The sequence below is a fragment of the Podarcis filfolensis genome (assembly GCF_964270895.1).
Source record: "Podarcis filfolensis genome assembly, chromosome: 2".
NCBI lineage: Eukaryota > Metazoa > Chordata > Lepidosauria > Squamata > Lacertidae > Podarcis > Podarcis filfolensis.
The window spans coordinates 9,942,943-9,966,189 of NC_139605.1; the positions used below are offsets into that span (position 1 = coordinate 9,942,943).

Below are 23,247 nucleotides of genomic sequence, written 5' to 3' on the forward strand. Positions count from 1 at the left end.
CTGGCCAGGAGGACGGGGAAGCCCCTTTTACACGGCTCTTCCTTCAGGGAGGTGCGTTTCCTTTAAACTGGGTGTGTTCCTCCACAATGACAGTATTTTATTTGTTTATCACAGTATTTATAGTACTGCCAGCATTAAGAAAAATTCCTGAGTCATTTCTAGGTAGGGAAACACCTAGTGACTGAAAACTGAGAAAGTGAAACTTAGCTTGGTTCTTTGGCCCAAGGGAGCCATGGCTGCTGCTGAGAGACCCGTAAAGGATCTCTGCGATGAATCCACTTGCTCCATCTGCCTGGAGTATTTCAAGGATCCAGTGACCATCCCAGAGTGTGGGCACAACTTCTGCCGAGGCTGCCTGATCCAGTGCTGGGTGGAATTGGAGGCAGAGGCTTCCTGCCCTCAGTGCAGAAGAGCAGTCCAGCAAAATAATCTCATCCCCAACCGGCAACTGGCTAACTTTGTGGAAATAACCAAGAAGTTCAGTCTCCAAAGCGGGGAGGAGGAACAAGGAAAGGGGAGAGTTTGTCAGAAGCACCAGGAGCCCCTGAAGCTTTTTTGTAAGGAGGAAGAAACCCCCATCTGTGTGGTGTGTGACAGGTCCAAGGAGCACAGACATCATGAGGTGATCCCTCTGGAGGAGGCTTCTCAAGAGTACAAGGTAGGAAATGACTCGGGATCTTGATGGGGTAAAGAGCTGTGGGTTTTCTTGAGAGGTTTTCTGTAATTCTTAGGTTCAACTAGACGTGACATTAACACACCCTCCAAGTGTCCCTATTTTCTAGGGACAGTCCCGGATTTACAGAAGCCATCCCAGTATCTGATTTGATCCTGGAGTGTCCTTTTTTCCTTAGGACATCCCTATTTTCATCAGAAAATGGATTTTCCTGCTTTGTCCTGGATCTTAGGCAAGTGAGAAAGAAAAACACTCAACAACGTTTGGGGTGTCCTGGTTTTTGAAATATGGCATTCCTACTGGAGGGTATGCAAAAAATCTGAAAGCTTGTTTAAATAGCCATTGAGAAGCTTGGGGTCTCATGGGAGGTGGGTGGCACAAGTGTAATTCTTTTCTCTGTGTGCCAAAGGGGGCTTCACTTGAAATCCATATGAGGGTGCCAAAATACCAAAGATTACCAAAGTCCGTCCCTGATGCCATCCACTATTACAAAAGCTGCCCCAAGTCTTGTGAAGTTTTGCCTGACTGCCCCCACACTTGCAATGAAGACTCCTGAGGCAAAGTGATGGTAGAAAAAGGTTTATATTTCTTAACAAGTCAAAAATCTGCAAACCAAATTTAGAACGTGCAGGCAGGCCTAAGGCTAAGCACACATTTGCGATTTAAAACGCAGTGACGTCACTTCAAATCACATTTGCACCTTGCTAGGCTCAGCTGGTGCAACTAGTAACCAGAGTGGGACCTGACTGCATGGGCGTAGCAGGCTAGAGAGGGGAGAAGCTCACTTTTTAATGATAACTCTCCTCTGTGCTATTATGAATAAAAACAAAATTCTGATTTTGTTTCAGGAGCATCTTTTTAAAAGGCCTTTTACTTTCTTTAAAAAAAAATCCCACTACACTTGTTTTTCTACACTAGCGCAAATATGCTCTTGTGCAACGTAATAATAACAATTCAAAGTAAAAGTAATAATAATGAAATGAAACTTCTCATAACAGCCTTGCTTTTAAAAATGTCTATCTAGAAACCTGAGGAGAAAACCCAGTTTGGGGGAGGGGGGAGCAGCTAAACCTTAAGACTCTTAATTTCAGGGTCATGGGCTCAAGCCCCATGTTTGGCAAAAGATTCCTGCTTTTCAGGGGATTGGGCTAAATAATGATGATGATGATGATGATGTTGATGATGATTTACACCCTGCCCATCTGGCTGGGTTTCCCCACACACTCTGGGTGGCTTAAAGGTAAAGGTAAAGGACCCCTGACAGTTAAGTCCAATCGCGAATGACTTTGGGGTTGTGGCGCTCATCTCGCTTTATTGGCGGAGGGACGTTGGTCCGCAGACAGTTTTTCCGGGTCATGTGGCCAGCATGACTAAGCTGCTTCTGGCGAACCAGAGCAGCGCACAGAAACGCCGTTTACCTTCCCGCCAGAGCGGTACCTATTTATCTACTTGCACTTTGACGTGCTTTCGAACTCCTAGGTTGTGAGAAGCTAGGACCGAGCAACGGGAGCTCACTCTGTCGCGGGGATTCGAACAGCCGACCTTCGGATTGATAAGCCCTAGGCTCAGTAGTTTAGATCACAGCGCCACCTGCGTCCCTATATAAAAGCATAGTAAAACATCAAACTTTAAAAACTTCCCGATACAGGGCTGTCCTCAGATGTCTTTTAAGTTATGTAGTTCTTTATCTCCTAGACATCTGATGGGAGGGTGTTCCACAGGGAGAACCAGCAGAAGACCCTCGGAGGAGGACCTCAGTCTGGGCTGAATGATGGGGTTGGAGATGCTCTTTCAGGTGTACTGGGCTGAGGCCATTTAGGGCTTTAAAGGTCAGCAACAACACTGAATTATGCTTGGAAACGTACTGGGAGCCACTGAAGATCCCTTAGGATCTTACATGGTCTCGGCGGCCACTCCCAGTCATCAGTCTAGCTGGATTAGTTGTAGTTTTCGAGTCACCTTCAAAGGTAGCCCCAAGTAGTGTGCATTGCAGTAGTCTAAGCGGGAGATAACCAGGGTATGCACCACTCTGGCAAGACAGTGCACAGGCAGGTAGGGTCTCAGCTGGCGTACCACGTGGAGCTGGTAGACAGCTGCCCTGGACATAGAATTGACCTGTGTCGCCATGGACAGCAGTGAGTCCAAAATGACTCCCAGGCTGTGCACCTGGCCCTTCAGGGGCACTGTTACCCCACACCCACCTGTCCCCTGTCCCCCAAAAACAGTACTTCTTAATCCTTGTGGTCTCTTCCAACTACAGTTCTATGATTCTATGAATCTCCCAGAGCAAGTGTCAGAAACGAAAATGTACCAGAGAGATTATCAGTTAAAAAGCTAAGAGCAGAGCCACTGAGCAATAGAACGGAGCATAGTGCTTGACTTCTCTTTATCTCTCTTTCTCGGTCTTAGTCACAATCTGAGATTTTGTTTTCTCTTTAGGGGATAATAGGTAACTGCCTGGAGATTCTGAGGAAAGAGAAAGAAACAATTCTGAAATATGACGCAGACCTGAAGAAGGAAAGCCAAGACCTCCTTGTAAGTGTCACTATTGTTAGTAGGAAGGGAACAACTACTTGACGAATCAAGTAGGGTGTTATGTACTGAAGTTCTCACCCTGGGCCAGCAGGGGGATACTGTAGATAGTTATGCAAATGAAGGATCAAAAGTGACGTTCAGTGATTGGCTAGTTACAGAAAATGGTTACTGTTGCATTCTAGTGGAGCTCTATATAAGCAGGCTGGCTGAGCTCCTCAGTTCAGTTCTGTTCCAGCTTACAAATAAAGATCTGCTTTGGAAGAATCACTGTGTCGTCTGACATGTTCGCCCACTACTTAACATAGGGTCTGAGGAGGGATGGGGAAATCTACTTTTGTTTCTCTCAGTTTCATATATTTCTGTCTTAAATTCACTTCTCCACATCTCCACTTCACTTATTATTTTTTTAAGTCCTCATGAAAATCCATCAGTATTTTAGTACCATTTTCTGCTAATATACATATTTTTACATGAGGTTTTGCCCAGTATACACATATTTTGCAAAGCAGTATCCCCTAATTCCTTTTTCTAGGCCATTTACCTTAATAAATACATTTTCATGCACACTTTAACCTCAGTATCTGCATTTTGTAGGCATTACCCGGCCTCCTCTTTTCTTCTTTCTATCTGCTTCTTGCAGAAATTAACAGAAACTCAGAGGCAGAAGACAGTGGAGGAATTCAGACAACTGCGCCAAATTCTTGAAAAACAAGAAAAATGTCTGCTGAATGAGATAGAACAGATGGAGGAGGAGATTGCAACGAGATGGAATGAGCACCTGGCCACACTCTCCGGAAATCTCTCCTCTCTTGAAAGTATCATCCAGGAAATGGAGGAGAAGAGTCAGCAGCCAGCGAGTGAACTCCTGCAGGTAGGATGGTGGCAGGAACAGCACAATGCTGGAAAAGGGTGCCTGCATACTTTTATGTGCCTCATTCATCTATACAAGTAGTAGAGAGGCTGTTTACTGAGCCTCTAGGTAGGTCTGTTCTGTACAGGAGCATCCCAGAGAACAGGGATGGTTTATTCACTGGAGATTCTTGTTCAGTGCTGCTGCTGCTGCTGCTGATGATGATGATGATTGAATTGATATCCTCCCCTTCCTCCCCAAGGGGCCTGTGGCAGCAGATTACAATACAAAAACAAAGCAAAAAACATTTTAAAAACCATTGCAATAAAAAGCATTGAGAACAACTGCAGTTAAAGGCATTCTAAAAGCAATTACAATTTTAAAACTGACTTCCATCTCATGATGTCAAGGTTGCCAGGAGCAGTGTTCTTCAGCTATCAGATGCCTGGGTAAACAGGAATATATTCACATTCCTCCTGTAAGTTTTCATGCTACAGGTGTCCCCCCCCCATAGAATTGTAGAGTTGGAAGGGATCCCAAGGGTCATCTAGCCAACCCCCTGCAATGCAGAAATCTCAACTAAACCACCCAAACTTCTGCTTAAAAACCTCCAATGAAGGTGAGTCCACCACTGTCAGAGGGAGTCCATTCCACTGTCAAACTGCTCTTACTGTCAGTTCTTCTTGCTGTTTAGTCGGAATCTCCTTTCTTCTAACTTAAAGCTATTGGTTTGAGTTCTGTCCTCCTGAGCAAAGGAAAACAAGCTTGCTCTATCTTCCATGGCATAGCCCTTTAGATATTTGAAGATAGCTACCATATCTCCTCTCAGTCTCCTTCTTTTGTTTTTTTAAAAATGTTTCCAGAATCAAAATGGTAAGCAGTAACTGGCTGAGATTTGAGGTTGCTGTAGGGGTGAGTATTTATGACAATATCCCAGAAAGACTACACCATGTTGGCTTATGTGTCTACTGTACAATGAAAATTATACCGGAAAAGGGTGGGACACCACCATTTTTTGGTGAACAAAATCAGATGAATGTTAAGAAGTTAAAACCCAAAACTAGCAATGGCAAAGAAATTCCTTTGGCTTTGCACTTAAAGGTGAAACCATCAAATGGGCAAGACTAGAAAATTAAATTCTGAGAGATAACAACGTTGGCTGATTGAACTATTCCTATCTAAAAAAATTGGTGTGTGCTGGGCAGACTGACATCCAAGGGCCAGGGTCTGAGGGAGTCTTCCTAGTGTGGCCTGTGATGTGCAGTGATTTCCATTCTCTTTTCCCTCTAGGATGTGAGAAGCACCTTGCAGAGGTGAGTGGATCCTGCTCATTTCCATTAGCATCACTCTGTAAGGTTGGGAAAAGACCAGAAGGACAGTACATAAAACCTGGCCCTCCAAGCTCCTGATGGAGAGACTGTCGAACAAACTCCATCATTTCACTGGCACAGATAGGGGCCTCTCTTTTGAACTTGTAGCACCCCTATTATCAACCCAAGGATCAGGCCCCAAACACTCCCTCCCCTCATCACACATGGCTGGAGGTTCTTCTCTGCCTGCCTGAAGTTCTGTTCATTGACTCTGGAAACATTTCAAACATTTAACAAATGATTTGCTCCTCCAAAGCCATAATAAGGGCAAGGCTGGATTTTCTACTGAGTGACGGAACAGAGAGGGCAGGCATGGCCCTACCAATGGGCAGAGTGTGTCTGTTGCCTCAGGCAGCAAGTGCTGCAGTGGGTGGTTCCCATTTTCCTGAGACAGCACCTCAGCAGTAGGAGGGCTTAATTCTTATTGGCCTGGGCTACCTGTTCATCTCACATAGTCACCTTCTCCTCATCTGCAATGTGTCACAGCCAAGGACACTGGGAAAGCACCCTGACTGAGGGAGCAGGCAGAGAAGCAGGCACCTCAGGCCCACACCCTTGACCACACCAGGCATGGTGAGAGCCCATGCACTGCTCCGCTCCCATGACAGACCCTGACTACCACCGTCTCAGCATGGCAGCATCTGCTTGAGATGGCAGGAAGCCTTTTCTCATGAGGGCTTTTACACCTGCTATACTATATTTTGCTGAAGACTATTTTGGGGGTGATAGAACAAGGCTTGGAGATACACCAGGGGTCTATGTGGGTGAGGGTCCTGGAGGATCAGTTTCTTCTCTGTTGTCCCTTGCACGGAGCTCCTTGGATAACTTGAATTGGTTGTACACCTGTGGAAGATCTGCCTCTTTCTCTGAGAGCATGTGGTTCTACAGCAGAGGTTATCTAAATTGTCCAAGCAGGATACTAGCAGATATTATGACCTTACTCAAGTGTTACTAAGGGAAAGTTGCAATAATTCCACGCAACCAGTGCCTTAGTTGATCCCATCAAGAACTGCCAGTCAGCAGCAAATGCTAATGTACCACTCAGGTTCAGATTAGAAGTTACAGCAGCAACCATCTTGTTTTTCTCTACACCTTTTCTGGAGACATCTAGAGAAGGGAAATGTGTGTTGTGCTATCATTGCACTCAGGATAATTCGTGGCCCTCACCTGTGGAAGGCAATGAAGTGAAGTTGGAGGAGAGAAACTCTTGAGCATTACGATAGTACATTGTTATGTACTGAAGTTCTCACTCTAGGCCAGCAGGGGGATACTGTAGATAGTTTTCACTCATGTCCACATATGCAAATAAGGGATTGAAAGTGACGTTCAGTGATTGGACAGTTACAGAAAATGGTTACTGTTGAGTTGTAGTGGAGCTCTATATAAGCAGGCTGGCTGAACCCTTCAGTTCAGTTCTGTTCTGGCCTGTGAATAAACTGTTTGAAGAATCACTGTGTCATCTGATATGTTCACCCACAACTTAACATACATAATGTTTCTTATTTGAATAGAAATAAGTGGGGAGACTCAGGGATCTGCAGTTGCCTTTCTGGTCCTCAGGTGTCTGGCTGTGAAGTCTATAGTGAGGGGAAATCTCTGCCTCTGTGCCTGCCTGTCTCTCTAGAGTCTAGACATTCTACCATTTTCTCTCTCCTCTTACTTTTAAAATTTTGCTTTACTGTACTAGGAATTCTGGATTTAGGAGGTTAACATTCGTTTCCCCATCAGGTATGAGAGAAGAGAGAGACTGGCGAATGCACTCTCTTTCCCTCTAAAGCTAAAATGGAAGACCTGCAGATTCTGTGATACAAATCTCCTTCTGGGGGACATCATGAAGGAATTCAAAGGTAATGAAGAATGGCGGCAAGGATTTTGTGCTGGGCATTATATTAGTCCAACACAGAGCATGCCAGGCTCTTAGGCATTGTATTTTGCTTTTGCTGCGGACATGGGGTGGCACGATTGTAACTTCCCTCTTGGTGCTCCAGCCATCATTGTATCTTCTCCAAAATGCCTCATATGCATTGGCACCCTGGGGCATGAGAAATTGTGTCTGCCACTTGTAAAGAAAGCCTACACCAGACTATACAGTAAAGTCAGGGTTTTTTTCCTCCTATGTGCATCTGTTTACAATTACCTTTGCATGAGATGACTGCCTTCCTCAGCAAGCTTAGTTTCTGATTATGTTTAACCATTCTGACTTTAATTATTTCCCACACCACTTTACTTGGGGCAGATGTTAAGGCTTGGTCCATCTCCCCCCTGCATCCTGTTCCATGATTGCTACTCCTTTGGCTACCCTCTGTGCCTCCATTATGGACCCGTTTCAGGGAGAACATTTAGATTCAATGCTGAATATTTTTATTCTGCTATTTTTAAGTCCCATTTACCAATGTGGAGTTTTAGTTTTCTTTAATTGGTTCATCTTACATTTTTAATAATTTGTTACATGACCTCATCTTTTACCTGAAATAAGGATACAACAGATGCCATGTTAATAAATGATATTATTCTAACAATGTTTATTTGAGGTACAGCAATCTTGTGCTTAAACATATTATCTTTTATCTTCCTCAGATGCTATGTTATTCAAACTACAGTTTCAGAAAGGTAAATTTTTGATGGAGACCCATATTCACAGGAGGGCTGGAGAATAGTTTTCAAACTGCTCTGGGGATGGGAGGAGGAGGATATGTGTGTGATGGTATTGGCACTAGCCAATAGGCACCCACCACAGCCAGGTTTCACTAGATAAGCTATAAACTGGCAGATCCAGTTTAGGCACAGCTTGGGAATATACAAATGCAGGTGTGTATAAAAAGGAGAAAATAACTGATTTAAAAACCAACAAGGAAGGTATTCACTGCAGGGAAAGTCTGGAAGAATGAGAGCAGTGTTCCAAGCCTAAATGCAAGACAAGGAATCCCATTTATTTGAGAGGGAATCTGGTTCTTCTGGGTATTCCTTGGATTAGGATGTCCGTCTCTGACTCTCAGCTGATTCTACATCTTTCTCCCAACAGCAAATGTCACTCTGGATCCAGACACAGCCCATCCCAGCCTCATTCTGTCCAAGGATCGGAAAAATGTGGCATTGGGAGGCAAAAAGCAAAAGCTTCCTGACAATCCTGAGAGATTCAACACCTTTCAATCTGTGTTGGGACATGAGGGATTCACTGAAGGCAGACATTTCTGGGAAGTCACTGTGGAAAGTGGTGGGTGGTGGGATATCGGGGTAGCCAGGAAGTCTGTGAGGCGAAAGGGTTGCTTCTCCTTAAGCCCTGAGGGAGGGTTCTGGGCTTTGGGGAATTGGGGAGGCGAGTACTGGACCCATACCTCCCTTGATTCTTCTCCTCTGTCCCTGAGTGAGAAGCCCAGGAGGATCCGAGTGACTCTGGACTATGAAGGGAGGGAGGTGTCTTTTTATGATGCCGACTCAGGAGCCGAACTCTACACGTTCTCAGGAGTCTCGTTCTATGGGGAGACCCTCCTCCCTCTCTTTTGTCTGTTGCATAATAAAACCCACCTCAGGATCTCCTGAGGAGGCTAAATCTGCCTCACAGGCCCAGTTGGAGTTTGTCTCCAGACTGGACTGACTGATATAAAAATAAGCATTTACCTCTCAAGAGTAGTTTTGGCAGCAGAAATAACAAAACTGACAAAAACCTCCATTTCCCAGGATCCCCTCTGCAGCTGAAAGAGACAGAAACACTTTCAAGAGTCTCAATAAATAATCTTTTCCTCAAAAGGATAGCTTCCATCACCGTCAATCCTGGTTTAATTTTCTACCCTCTTTATCCCCACAAGAAATCCAGCAGCTGTTAAAATACAAACATTAATAGATGACTAGAAATTAACCCCTTTACCCACATCTGGAGGGAAAGCACCTTGTTGTGTAGACCTCAGGAGGAAGAAAACGTGAATAATGTGTGTGAAGCAATAACTTCCAGCCCCATCTGCAAATGCAGCCTCTCCATCTCCACACTTTATCAGAGATGAATCTCACTGAATTCAGTGGGGCTTTTGGACAATTCAATATGTTTAGGGTTGCTGCATTAATCTTTTCTATATACTGTAAATGTTGGATTCCGTATATTGGGACAGCCAATGAAATGTCCTTTGGACAATGTCGAACTATAACTCCCATCCAGCAAGGCCAACTAGTCAGAGATGATGGGAGTTGTAGTCCAGGGACTTTTGAAAGGCACTAGCTTGGCTCTGCCTGCCCTATATAATTCCCATTTAGATTTCCCTCTGATCCCAAACCCCATCCTGGTTATGGGATGCTCCCCCAAAGAGGGTCCTTTCACTACCAGGTGGATGTTACTTTTCTCACAGGCTTTTAATAGCTATCATTTAATGCAGTTTAATTCTTATAACTATTTTGTTTCTACTCTTGCTTGTTTTTAGTGCTGCATTTATTGGTCATGATATTACGCTGCCTTTTAGGGTTCAGTGCCGGGGTTACACTAATTTTTTTGTGCCGATACAGATTTCCTGCTGAATTGCTTTTAATGAATTGCATTTGTATTTTAATTTGTGAACTGATCAGAGTATGTGGCTAATTAGGAGGCACAGAAATGCCAAAAAATAAAGTAAAATAAAAGCTCTATAACTCCTTCTCAGGCTGTCAAGGGCCCCCTTCTGGACTGCTGCTGTTTTGCCATCGACGCAGTAATACGTCATTAAAAAAGGTAAAGGACCCCTGACAGTTAAGTCCAGGCACGAACGACTCTGGGCTTGGGGCGCTCATAATGTTTTACTGGCAGAGGGAGCTGACGTTTGTCCGCAGATAGTTTTTCCGGGTCATGTGGCCAGCATGACTAAGCCGCTTCTGGCGAAACCTGAGCAGCACACAGAAATGCCATTTACCTTCCTGCTGGAGCGGTACCTATTTATCTACTTGCACTTTGACGTGCTTTCAAACTGCTAGGTTGGCAGGAGCTGGGACAGAGCAACGGGAGCTCACCCCGTCGCGGGGATATGACCTGCCAACCTTCCAATTGGCAAGCCCAAGAGGCTCAGTGGTTTACACCACAGTGCCACCCACACCCCTAATATTGCATTAGTAGCAGATTTATAAGGGACCATTCTGCTTTGGGGGTTATTCTGCAATGATTCTCCAAGAATAATGCATTGTTGCCATGGGGGGGGGGGGCTCCCATATACTATAATGGAACAAATATTTCTGGCATGGAGAGCTCTGCAACTTCAGCAGGAAGAATCAGGACATGGATGCTTTAGCTGGACTAGATGACCCTTGGATCCCTTCCAACTCTTATATTCTAGGATTCTATGGACTGATAACCAACGAAGCCATTGCAGAAGTTTGCAGACACAAATAGCAAAATAGACACAAAATAAATGCAAAAAAACTGGGATTGTGTTTGACCACCCCAACAACATCATGACTGATATTCATCAAAAATACACACACAGAAAAAGTTACCGTATATATAAATGTTAGGGGCGCTGCATTTTGTGTTGGGGTGGAGGGGTGAGCATTGGGTCGTCTCACCTTAGGTGAATGTGAACTAAGGCTATAGGGCACCGTAGCAGATTCAAAACATGTTTTGCGTATCATTACACAAATTAAAGTTTGGTACACCTGCGTCCTTCCTGCTATCTAATGGCTGCTTACCCAGTCACAGGGTGGGCAGCTGTTGCGACCCATCGCAGAAGGTTCCGATCTCCAGGGAGTCACTGTTTTTCCACAGGGCTGTTTGACTATGCAATAAATATTTTAAAAACAAGCTTGGAAAACACGCTATAAATAATTTGTATAAATTGAATGTATATAATCTAGAAAGAGAAATAGAAATTCAGATCTTTGGAAGCAAATAAGAGACCAAGACCTTACATGGGAGGTTGGATTTCTCCAAGGCTCATTTCAGTCATTCTCTGAAGCCACAGAGACCAGCTTCATAGTGGGTGCATCTCTGATGGGGAGACAAGTCAAGTCAAGGAGTTCCCCATTTAAATCCAACTACCCTAACCAATGCCATTTCCACCAAGTTGTGGCAAAGTAAAGGCTGGGCCTCTCTGTGGAATGTAAGCAAGCAGAGGGCAGGCAAATGGGAGGGAGCAGACGCCTAACAACAACAACAACAACTTTATTATTTATCCCCTGTCCATCTGGCTGGGTTTCCCCAGCACTCTGGGCGGCTCCCAACAGAATATTAAAAACACAATAAAACACCAAACATTAAAAACTTCTCTAAACAGGGCTGAGATTAGTGGGGCAGAGCACCAGTCTCCCTAACGGACCAGCCCCAGTGCAGTCTGCATGGATTTCCTGATGGAGCAAGAAGGGAAGAGCAGTGATGGGAACCAGCTCCCCAACAGTCAGTGTTCATATACAGTGGTACCTTGGTTGCTGAACTTAATCCGTTCTGGGAGTCCGTTCGACTCCTGGAACCGTTCGAAAACCAAGGCACGGCTTCTGAATCGCTGCAGGAGCTTCCTGCACTCAATCGGAAGCCACATCAGACGTTTGGCTTCCAAATAAAGTTCGAAAACCAGAACACTTTGGGGGTTTCAGCGTTCAGGAGCCAAAACCTATGAGTACCAAGGCATTTGAGAAGCAAGGTACGACTATACTTTCAATGCTAAACAAAATGGGGGTTCTGTGGCTGGAGGTTTTCCTGCAGCCTGAGCATTGGGTAGGTTCTGTCCCCTTCTTCCACCACCTTTGCCATCCTTGCACAAGGGGAACCCACCCTGAAGCTGGCCCTTCTCTCAAGAGTGTTGCTCTCACTGGATCTCTCCTAGCTGAGAAATGTCTTGCTTCTCTCCCAAGCTCGGTTGGATGACAGAACTGTCAGCTTCGCCTTTGAGCCAGTGCCAACGACTGGGCTCAACCTCTTCAGCCCCAACTGGGCCAGGCGAGCTGGAAAAGCACTCCCAGAGACCTTCCACTGCAGGGAGCAGGTCTAAGTGCTGTGGACTCACAACTTAGAGCTGTGAGCACCAAACTCAGTTCCAAAAGTCAGCCGAGCACAGCAGAGTATGAACCACACGAACGACAGCTCTGAAGTATAACTTCTTTTATTCTTTACAGCTACTGCATAAACTAACTAAAGACTAATTGGAGGCACTGGACTGCATGAGTGTTACAGCTGCTTGAGCTTATCTATATACAGATAACACTCAGACTCCCACAGGCTGGAGCGGAAGAAGCAATGAGCAAAATCCGCCCCCTGCCCTTTCTGAAACATTGTCAGCACATTCTTGCAATAGGAGGAGTGAAACATCCTCAAGAACCGTTTCTCACAATGGGAGCATTTGTAGATCGGCTCACCTTGTATGCCACCTTTCCATAGCTGAAACTGTGCTCAAGGTGGCTTATAGCATGAAAACATTTACATAATTACAAACACTGAGAGCCAGTGTTGGTGTAGTGGTTAAGAGCGGTAGATTCGTAAGCTGGGGAACCGGGTTCGCGTCTCCGCTCCTCCACATGCAGCTGCTGGGTGACCTTGGGCCACTCACACTTCTCTGAAGTCTCTCAGCCCCACTCACCTCACAGAGTGTTTGTTGTGGGGGAGGAAGGGAAAGGAGAATGTTAGCCGCTTTGAGACTCCTTCAGGTAGTGATAAAACGGGGTATCAAATCCAAACTCTTCTTCTTCTTCATAAGAACCGTAATTATAAACAATAGGTAAGACACATCAAAAGCACAATCAAATTTGAACAGTTTTCACATAGTTCATAATAAGACCTGAAAATAAAGATACAAAAGACTGATATCCATAACAGCAGCAAAAACCTTTCAGCACTTTGTTTGTGGTTCTTTCAGTTGGATGTGACTTTGTAAGACTTGACGCAAGTCACAGTCTCCTGCTAGAGGCAGACAGAATAAAACCATCAGGATAATGGAGGAATCTTCTTCCGGTGATGCTGAACCCTCCACATCTCTGCCCGTCCAGCATCCCAACAAGCACCTCTCTTATTTCCCTGCTGCAGGAAGCATTCCTACTGTTACGGAAAAATCTAGGTGTGAGGCTGCTCAGTCACCCAGCTCGTTGGGCAGAGCCCGCGGGTCCCTGTGGAATAAAGGAAGGAGTCCAGCCACCAACCGGAGCAAATAGCTGTAGACCAAAGTTTATTGCGCAAAAGGTTAAAAGAGGAATTTTGAACCCCAAAGATGGGGTGACAATGACTTTTAAAACTTTCCCACCATATGCCAGAATACAGTTCGTACAGCATCATTGATACATCATTGATACATCACTGACATGTCACAAAAGTTACAGATAGGTAGCCGTGTTGGTCTGCCATAGTCAAAACAAAAAAAATTACAGCCGTATCTGTTCCAATTCTACAGACAGAGACTCTCACCTAAGAGATCTACAGCAAACCTTTTTAGAACTAAAATACCCAGCAGATGAAGTTAGACAACAGATCAACAGAGCCAGACAGATACCCAGAGAGAACTTGCTGCAAGACAGACCCAAAAAAGAAAATAACAGAACACCTCTAGTCATCACATACAGCTCCCAAGTTAAAACAGTACAACGCATCATCAGAGATCTACAACCTCTCCTGGACAATGACAGTTCTCTTTCTCAAGCTCTGGGAGGAAGACCTTTCATTGCCTACAGACAGCCACCCAATCTTAAACAACTCCTAACCCACAATAATACTACAACCAGACGTAACACGGACACTGGCACCAGAGCCTGCAATAAACCCAGATGCCAACTTTGCTGCCACATACATCCGGACAACACCATTACTGGCCCCAACAACATCACACATACCATCTCGGGACTATTTAATTGCTCATCGTCTAACATTGTATATGCCATCAAATGCCAACAGTGTCCTTCAGCTCTCTATATTGGACAAACAGGCCAAACCTTACGCCAAAGAATAAACGGACATAAATCGGACATCAAGAATCACAAGACAGAGAAACCAGTAGGAGAACACTTCAATCTCCCAGGACATTCTATACAAGATCTCAAAGTAGCTGTATTACTACAAAGGAATTTCAGAAATAGACTGGAAAGAGAAGCTGCTGAATTGCAACTCATTACCAAACTTAAAACCATGGAGAGACCTGGTCTGAACAAAGACATTGGATTCTTATCTCATTATACATGACAAAGCCATTTTTCACCTTCTCACCCCTTGCTTTTTCCTGTAAGACATATTGCAGTCGTTAAGAGTCGTCAACAGGTTCATCACAGCTATCTGCCAATCACCCATTCCCACCACCCTTCTGAGTAATACCCCTCCCCACCTTCTCACTATATAGAAGGATCTGGCAACTTCTGTTTCAGTGTATCTGAAGAAGTGTGCATGCACACGAAAGCTCATACCAAGAACTAACTTAGTTGGTCTTTAAGGTGCTACTGGAAGAAAAAAAAATTTTTTGTTATGTCACAAAAGGGGAGGGGTAGACAGAGGTTACTCTAATTTAACCTTGGCAGACATTTCCAGACAAGTCCTTGGTACAATATTAGCATAAGCAGACATGTCAGGGCAAGACCCAGGTATAAGATTAGCATAGGCAAACACCTCTGAAGCCCCACCACCCAAAGTACAGTAGAACTTCCTTTGCATGTCTGGAGCCTGAGGCAAGTCTGGTGATGAGATTTGGCTTCTCTTGGAGAACAATCAGCTCAGCAATTGTCACCTCTGGGCACTTCCTGGAGTCCCCTTTTCAAGGGCAAAATAGCTTCGGAATGGAGGAAACTGGCAAAGGAGTTGATTTTATATGATTGTTAAAGCTAGGTAACTTCCCTGAGCTGTCAAGCCGAAAGGATACATTTATGCATAATATTTGTACCGTACAGCCAACAGCCTTTTGAAGCATCTTCAGAAGGATGATCAATGGAAGCTGCAAGGTGGGTGGCTGAATTTACAGCATCTGATCTGCCAAATAAGCAGACAGTCCTCTCCTACACAGTGAGCTTTCCAGCCTCAACAGGGTATGTGGAGAGCATCTTCTCCACAATGGAAAGCAAATGGACCAATGTCTGGAACCAGTGCTCTGTGAAACTGATAAAAAGTGAGCTCCTGATTTCACTCAACTGTCACCTGCTGACTTCCACTCAATTATTTTGAAGGACAAGCCACAAGGAGTGACAGAAAGTACTTGTGAGAAGGTTGAGTAGAGAGAGAGAAATATTGTTGGCTCAACACAGAGTGACTTGCTGAAGCTTTCAACAGCAACAAAGATTTCTATTATTATTATTATTATTATTATTATTATTATTATTATTATTATTATTATTATTATTATTTCCTTTCAGTATTGTTGGAATGTTTGCAGTTACCAGTAGTTACCATCTGATTGGGATAGACACCATGTTATCATAATGTTTGGCATTACAAAGCCAAGCTATAATGTGATATTATTATTTCCTTCCGGTATTGTTGGAATGTTTGCAGTTACCAATAGTTACCATCTGATTGGGATAGACACCATGTTATCGTAATTACAATGTTATCACATTACAAAGCCAAGCTATAATGTGATGTGCAATATTTTTCTTACACTTGTAAATTATAGTGCTTTTGTTATTTTTTTAATTGAAGAAAGTCTTGTAAACCATGTATGTCATTGTAATTGATTGCTTTGAACTCATTTCAGAACCGGGCAAAAAACAATTTCAGTCCCCAATCCCACCCTCCATCCTGTCCTGTATTTTGCCAGAACAAAGGTGGTAACCCTGTGCCCAGATCAGGAGAACAGGGAAGCTCTTGGTACATAGCTCTTACTCCAGGGAGGAAGGTTTTCTTCAAGAAGGGTTGTTCCTCCACAATGTCAACATTTTATTTGTTTATAACAGTATTTGCACATTGGTTTCTCAGGGCAGCGTTGAGGCAAACAAGAAAGGCGTGTCAGCATAAAATATATGCATTTCAGCACTGAGATCCTTAACCATTTACAGGATGAGAAACACCCAGGATATATAAACAAAGAAAGTGAAATTGACTGTGTCTTTGGTGTGAGGGAGCCATGGCTGCTTCTAGGGGTCCCATAAACAAGAAAATCCGTCTCCAAAGCAGGGAGGGAGGAGGAATGGGGAGATATTGTGAGAAGCACCAGGAGTCCCTAAAACTCTTCTGTATGGAGGATGAAACTGTAGTCTGCCTGGTGTGTGACAAATCCAGGAAGCACAGAGGTCATGAGGTGATTCCTGTGGATGAGGCTTCTGAGGACTACAAGGTAGGAAATCACTCTGGCCCTTGATGGGGAGCAGGGAAGTCTTCTTAATTCTTCTTGGGAAGTTTTCTGTAATTCTTAGGTTCAAACTAGGCATGGCATTAATTGCCAGAATGCAATTTAAATGCTTGTTGATTAAATAGCCAAGGAGAAGCCTGAGTTTTTTTTGGAGGTGGGTGGCATGAGTCTAATTCTTTCTCTCTCTGCCAGAATGCCAAAGGGGCTTCCCTTGAAATGCAAGCAGCAGGTTCAGTAACTGTTGGGACCATGACAGGGAAATAAATTATTTAAACTTGGGGACCCATGGTACATAATAAAAATGTTAATTTCACTTACACAATCTCCTGTCTAGTTTTTTGTTTATGATTTTCAATTTTATACATTTCAATAATTTTACAATCATTTTAACATTTCAAAACTTGACTTCCCCCTTTTTCTGCGTTTCTTTAAATTTATTTTTAAATATTTCCTGCATATCCAAATTAACTTAATTTGCTCATTCATTCATCTACTTTAAATATATACTCTTATAAAGCTGCAGGTTATTACAATAATCATGCCAATGCTCTAATTTGTTTACAGTTTATTTGTAAATATTCAATAAACCATTTCCATTCTGTTATAAAAAGTTTGTTATCTTGATTTCTTATTTTTCCAGTAAGTTATGCCATTTCTGCATGTTCCATAAGTTTTTGTATCCATTCCTTTTTTGCTGGGACTTCTTCTTCTTTCCTGTCTTGTTTGGGCTTAGGCTGTGTACAGACTCGTTTACTCAGCACCCAGTGTGCTTCCACCATTGGTTTGGGAAGCTATGCACACGTGATATTAGCCCCAACCCATTGGGACGCTGTGCACACGTGATATTAGCCTCAACCCATTGGGACCGTGACACGGAAATAATGGGTTAATGGTAATCCTTGGGGACCTTCTCCCCACCCCTCAAGGCTGCTGTAATTGTTGGCCTCTGGGACAAAGTCATACTGCCAGAGAGTGCCTCCTGTGGCTGCAGAAAGCTGTAACTCATAACAGCTGCCTGTTGTTTTTGCTGTGTTAGCACTGAAGTGACCTCTCCAGAACACAAGGGTGGGTCATTTTTGTGTGGAGGTCCTGGGCTGCCCAGATGAGAAGACCCCACCTCTCGGCCTCACAGATGTGGTCCAAAGGAAAGCAGTGGCATCAGTTTTGGCACCAGCTGGGCTGCAGGAATTGCCGGAAGAAGGCATAAAAGGCGCCATCCAATCGCCTTAAGGGACTCCGGATTTTATTTAGGGTTTACTCCTTAGCCTTTTCTTTTCCCGAATACATCCCGCAAGGTGGCGGGTACAGATTTTTCCTTGGGATGTACCCCCAAAGCCTTTCTCACAAATGAGTATAGCCGCAAAGCAGTGGAGGTTTAGGATCAGAGTTTTCCTTCTCCTGGATGGGTTATTTTCCCTGGCTGATGAGCAAGGCTGCTGTGTAAATAATAAAAAATACTATACACATTAATTCCACGTAAACAACCTCATGTCTACTTTGGGCTTAGGCTGTGTACATACGCCTCCACTGCTGCTTTGGCAAGATATCCTGTATTTACCCTGTATCTATCATGCTGCGTTAAACATGTCACTGCAAGAGGGAGAGACAATACGCTTCTGCCCTCCGTATTGTTAATCTTGGCCCCATACAGACCACACCCAGAAGTTTGCAGTGGCGTAGCGTGGGTTGTCAGCACCCGGGGCAAGGCAAGTAATTTGCGCCCCCTAACCCGTGGATTTGCGCCCCCTAACCCTAACCCCTGGTGCGGCCGGCCCCCCCTGCACCCCCCACGCTAAACCACTGGAAGTTTGGATAGTTTTTATGTGCACAGTAGAGCAGCCATGATGGATCAAAGTGGATTACACTATGACATGTCAATAGAAGCTCCTTGGACTTTTGTTCACATTGCTCATGGAGACCTTGTCAATGTGATAAGATAAGAGCAGCCATGAAGCCAAAACAAAAGTGAAAGGATTACATTTTTTACTAACTAGCACTGGAATTTACAAAGTTCCAATGGGTCAGGCACCAGTGACACATTTGGGATCAAAGCTGTTCATCGCCCCACCCCGATAGAGTATAGTCATTCAGAGTCTACATTTTATGTAGGTCCACCAAAAGAACAGTAAAATTAAAGGAAAACTCAGTGAAAAGGTACAGCCCCCAGATCCTGTTCAATCAATCAATCAATATTGTTGTGAGTTTATGGGTGCCAGATTCCCCTAAATTCCTGGATTCTGATGTGTTAAGAACCTGGGGTGATGAGTCATTAAGAAAACAAAGGAAAGGTGATGGAGTTTTAAGAAAGCAAAAGAGAGGGGGCTCTGTGCCAGACAGCAAACATTTCTCCCACATACTTGCAACGAAGGTTCATGAGGCAAAGTGGTGGTAGAAAAAGGGTTATATTTCTTAAGTGAAAAAATGTGCAAACCAAATTCATAACATACAGGTAGGCAAAAGGCTATGCACACATTTGTGGCGTAAAACACAGTGAAGTTGTTTTGAATCACATTTGCACATTTCTGGGCTCAGCTGGTAGAACTAGCAACCAGGGTCTGATCTGACTACGGGGGGGGGGGTCCATTCCACCCCCCCCCATACAATAAGGCAGCAGGTAGTGGGAGAAACACACATGGTCTGGTTGTGGGGTGGGGGCTTGCACAGTAAGGTGGCAGGGTGGTGGCCCAGGTGATCTCCCCCCAGAGGCTAGGGTGGAGGTACACACTTTTAAATGAGAACTAAGAACTGACTCTCCTCTCCTCTGTGCTCTTATGATTAAAGCAAAATCCTGATTCAGCTTCCAGATAATTTTTTTAATGCTTCTAAATTTCTTTTTAAAAAACAAAAATTAGCACAAAGAAGCTCCTATGCAATTTAATAATAATGAAAAGTAAAATAAATAATAATGAAATGAAACTCTTCATTAAAGCCTTGATTTTAAAATTTTGAGCTAAAAGCCTAGAAACTCATGGAGCAGATTTCAAAAACTAGCAACTATGAGGTAAAAAGCTTTAAGAGCAGCGAGGCACCAGGAAGTAGAAGGGAGCATAACAGCCAACCAAAGTCTCTCTCTATGTCTGTCTCAATCACGATCTGAACTTTTATTTTCTCTTTAGGAAAAGATCAATAGCTACCTGGAGAATCTTAGGAAAGAAAGAAAGAAAATTCTGGCCTATGAAGCAGAACTGGAAAAGGAAAGCCAAGACCTCCTTGTAAGTGTCACTAGTGTTCACTGGAAGGGAACAAGTGCTTGACGAATCAGGTCAGGAGTGAATAGAAATGGAGAAATCTGTCTATTTCTGTTCATCTCAGTTTCATACATTTCCATCTTAAAGTCATTTCTCCCAGTTTTGCCTTTGAATCCAAACTGAACTGAATCTTCTTCCCATGTGGCAGCTCAGATCCACAGAAGATAAGATAGTTGCAACATTCTGATTTGCTATACAGACTGTTGAAGAAATTTCTCTCTAAATGTCCACTATTTTATATCTATAGGAAATTCAAGTTGACTCAGTGTATTAAAGTAAACAGAGGACTGTTGGGGATGAGCAGGCCAGCTCTGCCCTGCTTCTCTGTTTCTGTTGATTTCTTACTCATGGAAGTGTGAGGTGAGGACTCTTTTATGTCCATGGAGGCTTTCTGAACATCTTAGAAACTAAATTATGCTGGGTCCAAAAATGTGCAGGCAACCTTCATGGATAGAAAAAAAATCTCTTGGCTTTAGGCTGCCACCTTCCACAAGATGGAAGCCATAGTTGTCAACTTTCAGATTTGAAAATAAGGGATCAGCAGACTCGAAAATAAGGGATCAGCAGCCTCACCTGTCCCGGGGACAGTCTACGGGATATCTAACAATCCGGGATAGCAGCGGCAAACGGCGTTGGAATAAGGGAATTTCCCGCCAAAAAAGGGAAGGTTGACAGCTATGATGGAAGCAGGGCTTTTTTTTCAGCTGGAACTTGACAGATCTCAGTTCCAGCACCTCTCAGGCAGGCGCCATTGCCATTGTAATAGTAATAGTAATAATAATAGTAATAGTAATTAGAACAAGGGAGGTATTCATGGTGAGTTCCGGCAACTCTTTTTCTAGAAAAATAGCACTAGGTACGGAAGGCAAGAGAAATGGCAACAGAGAAGGCATAGCCACTGTGTTCATGCCTGCTTCCTTCCTGCCATGTTTACTTTAAATTCTGAAGAAGAGGGCTTCCTTAGCCACTGAGGGCTTGTCCACACATTCACTTGTTCTGAGCCTAGAAATCATGGGTCAAAGCAGTTTCCCTTTGCCCCGCTCCTTTCCCAGGGAAAACCCACTGTTTAGTTCTCAGTCAGAACCAATGTCAATCCAGAGAAAACCCAATTTTCCTGTGCAATTTCCATAACTCTCCTCCTGGTGTTGTAAAGACTGACTGCACTCCAGACTCCGGTCTCCTCGTTTCCTCTTTCTATCTGCTTCTTGCAGAAATGTACAGCAACTGAGATGCAGAAGGCAGAGGAGAAGTTCAGAGAACTGCACCGATTTCTGCTGAATCTGATCGAAGAGGTGGAGAATGAGATTGCAGGGAGAAGGGATGAGCACCGGGCCAGACTCTCCAGGAAACTCTCCTCTCTTGAAAGGACCATCCAGGAGATGGAGGAAAAGAGTCAGCAGTCAGCGAGTGAACTCCTGCAGGTAAGATGGTGGCAGGAACAGCCCAAGGCTCCACTCCAGGAAGAGGCTGCCTTGAAATCTGAAGTGCAGTTGTGTGAGAAGGAAAATGATAAATGGTTACTGGCCTATACTTGGGCCTGTGTTAGGAGTGAGTATGTATGAAAATATCCTAGAAAAACTACCTAATAGTTCAACTTATGTGTACAATGACAAGTGCACTGGGAAGGGGTGGGATACCACAATTTTTGTGTGCAGAAAATTGGATGAAATGTAAGAAGTTATGGCCCAAAACTACCAATGGTGGAAAAATTCCTTAATTTTGCACTTAAAGGTGAATCCACCAAATGGGCATTTTATAAATCAATATGCAAATGGAATCACAGCCATCTGTCAACATTTGCACTTCTCTGAAATTTCCAAACAGTTCTCCAATAATGTTTACAAAAAAATCATACAAGATCATAAAGTGAAACTAACATAAAAAAAATCATTATATTACAGAAAATTGTTTTGCAAAATGTGTGTTTCAGGCAAAACTGGATAGAAAAATATCTATATTAGGAGAAATTCACACTAAAAGGCTGGTGAATTTTCAGAAGGACTTTTTAAAAATTGCAGACTGATGTGGAAATGTGGAGAGTTGAAGAGGGGACAATAAAAAATCTGAAAGATTCCAAAATTGGCTGACTAGGCCCTCCCTACCAAGAATATTTGTGTGTGATGGGCATACTGACACCAGACAGCCAGAGTCCCTCCATTTCAGGGTCTGAAGGGGCTTCTTACTGTGGCCTGTGTTGTGCATTGAATTCCATTCTCTTTTTCCCTCTAGGATGTGGGAAGCATCTTGCAGAGGTGAGTGGATCCAGCTTATTTCCATTAGCATCAGTACTTAAAACCTGGCCCTCCAAGCTCCTGATGGAAAGACTTTAGGACTCCACACTCCGTAATTTCACCCACAAAGATTGGGACCTTCCTTTTGAACTTGTGGCACCCCTATTCTCGTTCCAAGGATGAAGACCAAAGCACTGCTTCCTCCCCCCCCCCCCCGCCCCCATCATACATGCTATACTACTACTACTACTACTACTACTACTACTACTACTACTTTAATATTTATACCCCGCTCATTTGGCTGGGCTTCCCCAGCTACTCTGGGCGGCTTCCAACAAAATATTAAAATACAGTAATGCATCAAACATTAAAAGCTTCCCTAAAAGCTATTTTGTCTATCGTGGGTGAGACAGAACAGTACTGAACAGTATTAGTACCTTCAAGGATCATCCTTGTGGGTAAGGGTCCTGGCCCCTCCATTTATTCTCTGTTGTGCCTTGCAATTCCTCTCCACCATCCTTTCTTGGATATATTGATTTGATTGTACACCTGTGGAAGATTTGCTTCATGCTCTGAGAGCATCTGGTTCCAGAGCAGAGGTTATCTAAGGCAGAACACCAGCAACCTCAATAAACAAATAGTCTGACCTTACTCAAGTGTTGCTAAGATAAAGCTGCTATACTTCCAAGCAACAGGAGAAAGTTACTTTCCTTGCAGCAACCAGTGCCTTTGTAGTTCCCTTCAAGATTTGCCAGTTCAGTCACTGCAGAAAACCCTCATGTACCACTCAGGTTCAGATTAGAGGTTACCAAAGCATCCATCTTGTTCTTTCTACCATTTTCTTCCTCCTTTTACTCCCCCTCCCTTTCCTTTACTAGGAATTAGTGATTTGAAAGGTTAACATTTTTCCTCATCAGGTGTGAGATAACAGAGAGATCGGAGAATCCACTGTATTTTCCTCCAGAGCTGAAGGAGGAGGCCTCCAGATTCCGTGATATGAATCTCCGTCTGGAGGAAGTCATGGAGGAATTCAAAGGTAATGATGAATGGCTGCAAGGATTTTATGCTGGGCACTATATTAGTCTAACACAGAACATGTTAGGCTCTTACTGTATTTTGCTCTTGCTGCAGACAGGAGTGGCACC

The 23,247-nt window shown here is 43.8% G+C and overlaps 2 protein-coding genes across 2 annotated transcripts in view; both read left to right on the top strand.

Annotated features, from left to right (window-relative positions):
* Nucleotides 1–23,247, top strand: part of LOC310756497 (tigger transposable element-derived protein 1-like) — a 796,241-nt gene that overhangs the window by 624,759 nt on the left and 148,235 nt on the right. The gene's annotated exons all lie outside the window — the stretch shown is intronic.
* The window catches only part of LOC310758101 (zinc finger protein RFP-like), a 27,360-nt gene continuing 4,113 nt past the window's right edge, over nt 1–23,247 (top strand). The window contains exons 1-12 of the mRNA XM_083604038.1: nt 1–658; nt 3,113–3,208; nt 3,849–4,079; nt 5,349–5,371; nt 7,157–7,275; nt 8,006–8,038; nt 8,451–8,965; nt 16,384–16,608; nt 19,740–19,835; nt 21,083–21,292; nt 22,101–22,123; nt 23,020–23,138. Of these exons, the coding sequence (XP_083460164.1) occupies nt 233–658; nt 3,113–3,208; nt 3,849–4,079; nt 5,349–5,371; nt 7,157–7,275; nt 8,006–8,038; nt 8,451–8,965; nt 16,384–16,608; nt 19,740–19,835; nt 21,083–21,292; nt 22,101–22,123; nt 23,020–23,138 (2,116 nt within the window). The 5' untranslated portion in view covers nt 1–232. The remainder of the gene's footprint in view (nt 659–3,112; nt 3,209–3,848; nt 4,080–5,348; nt 5,372–7,156; nt 7,276–8,005; nt 8,039–8,450; nt 8,966–16,383; nt 16,609–19,739; nt 19,836–21,082; nt 21,293–22,100; nt 22,124–23,019; nt 23,139–23,247) is intronic.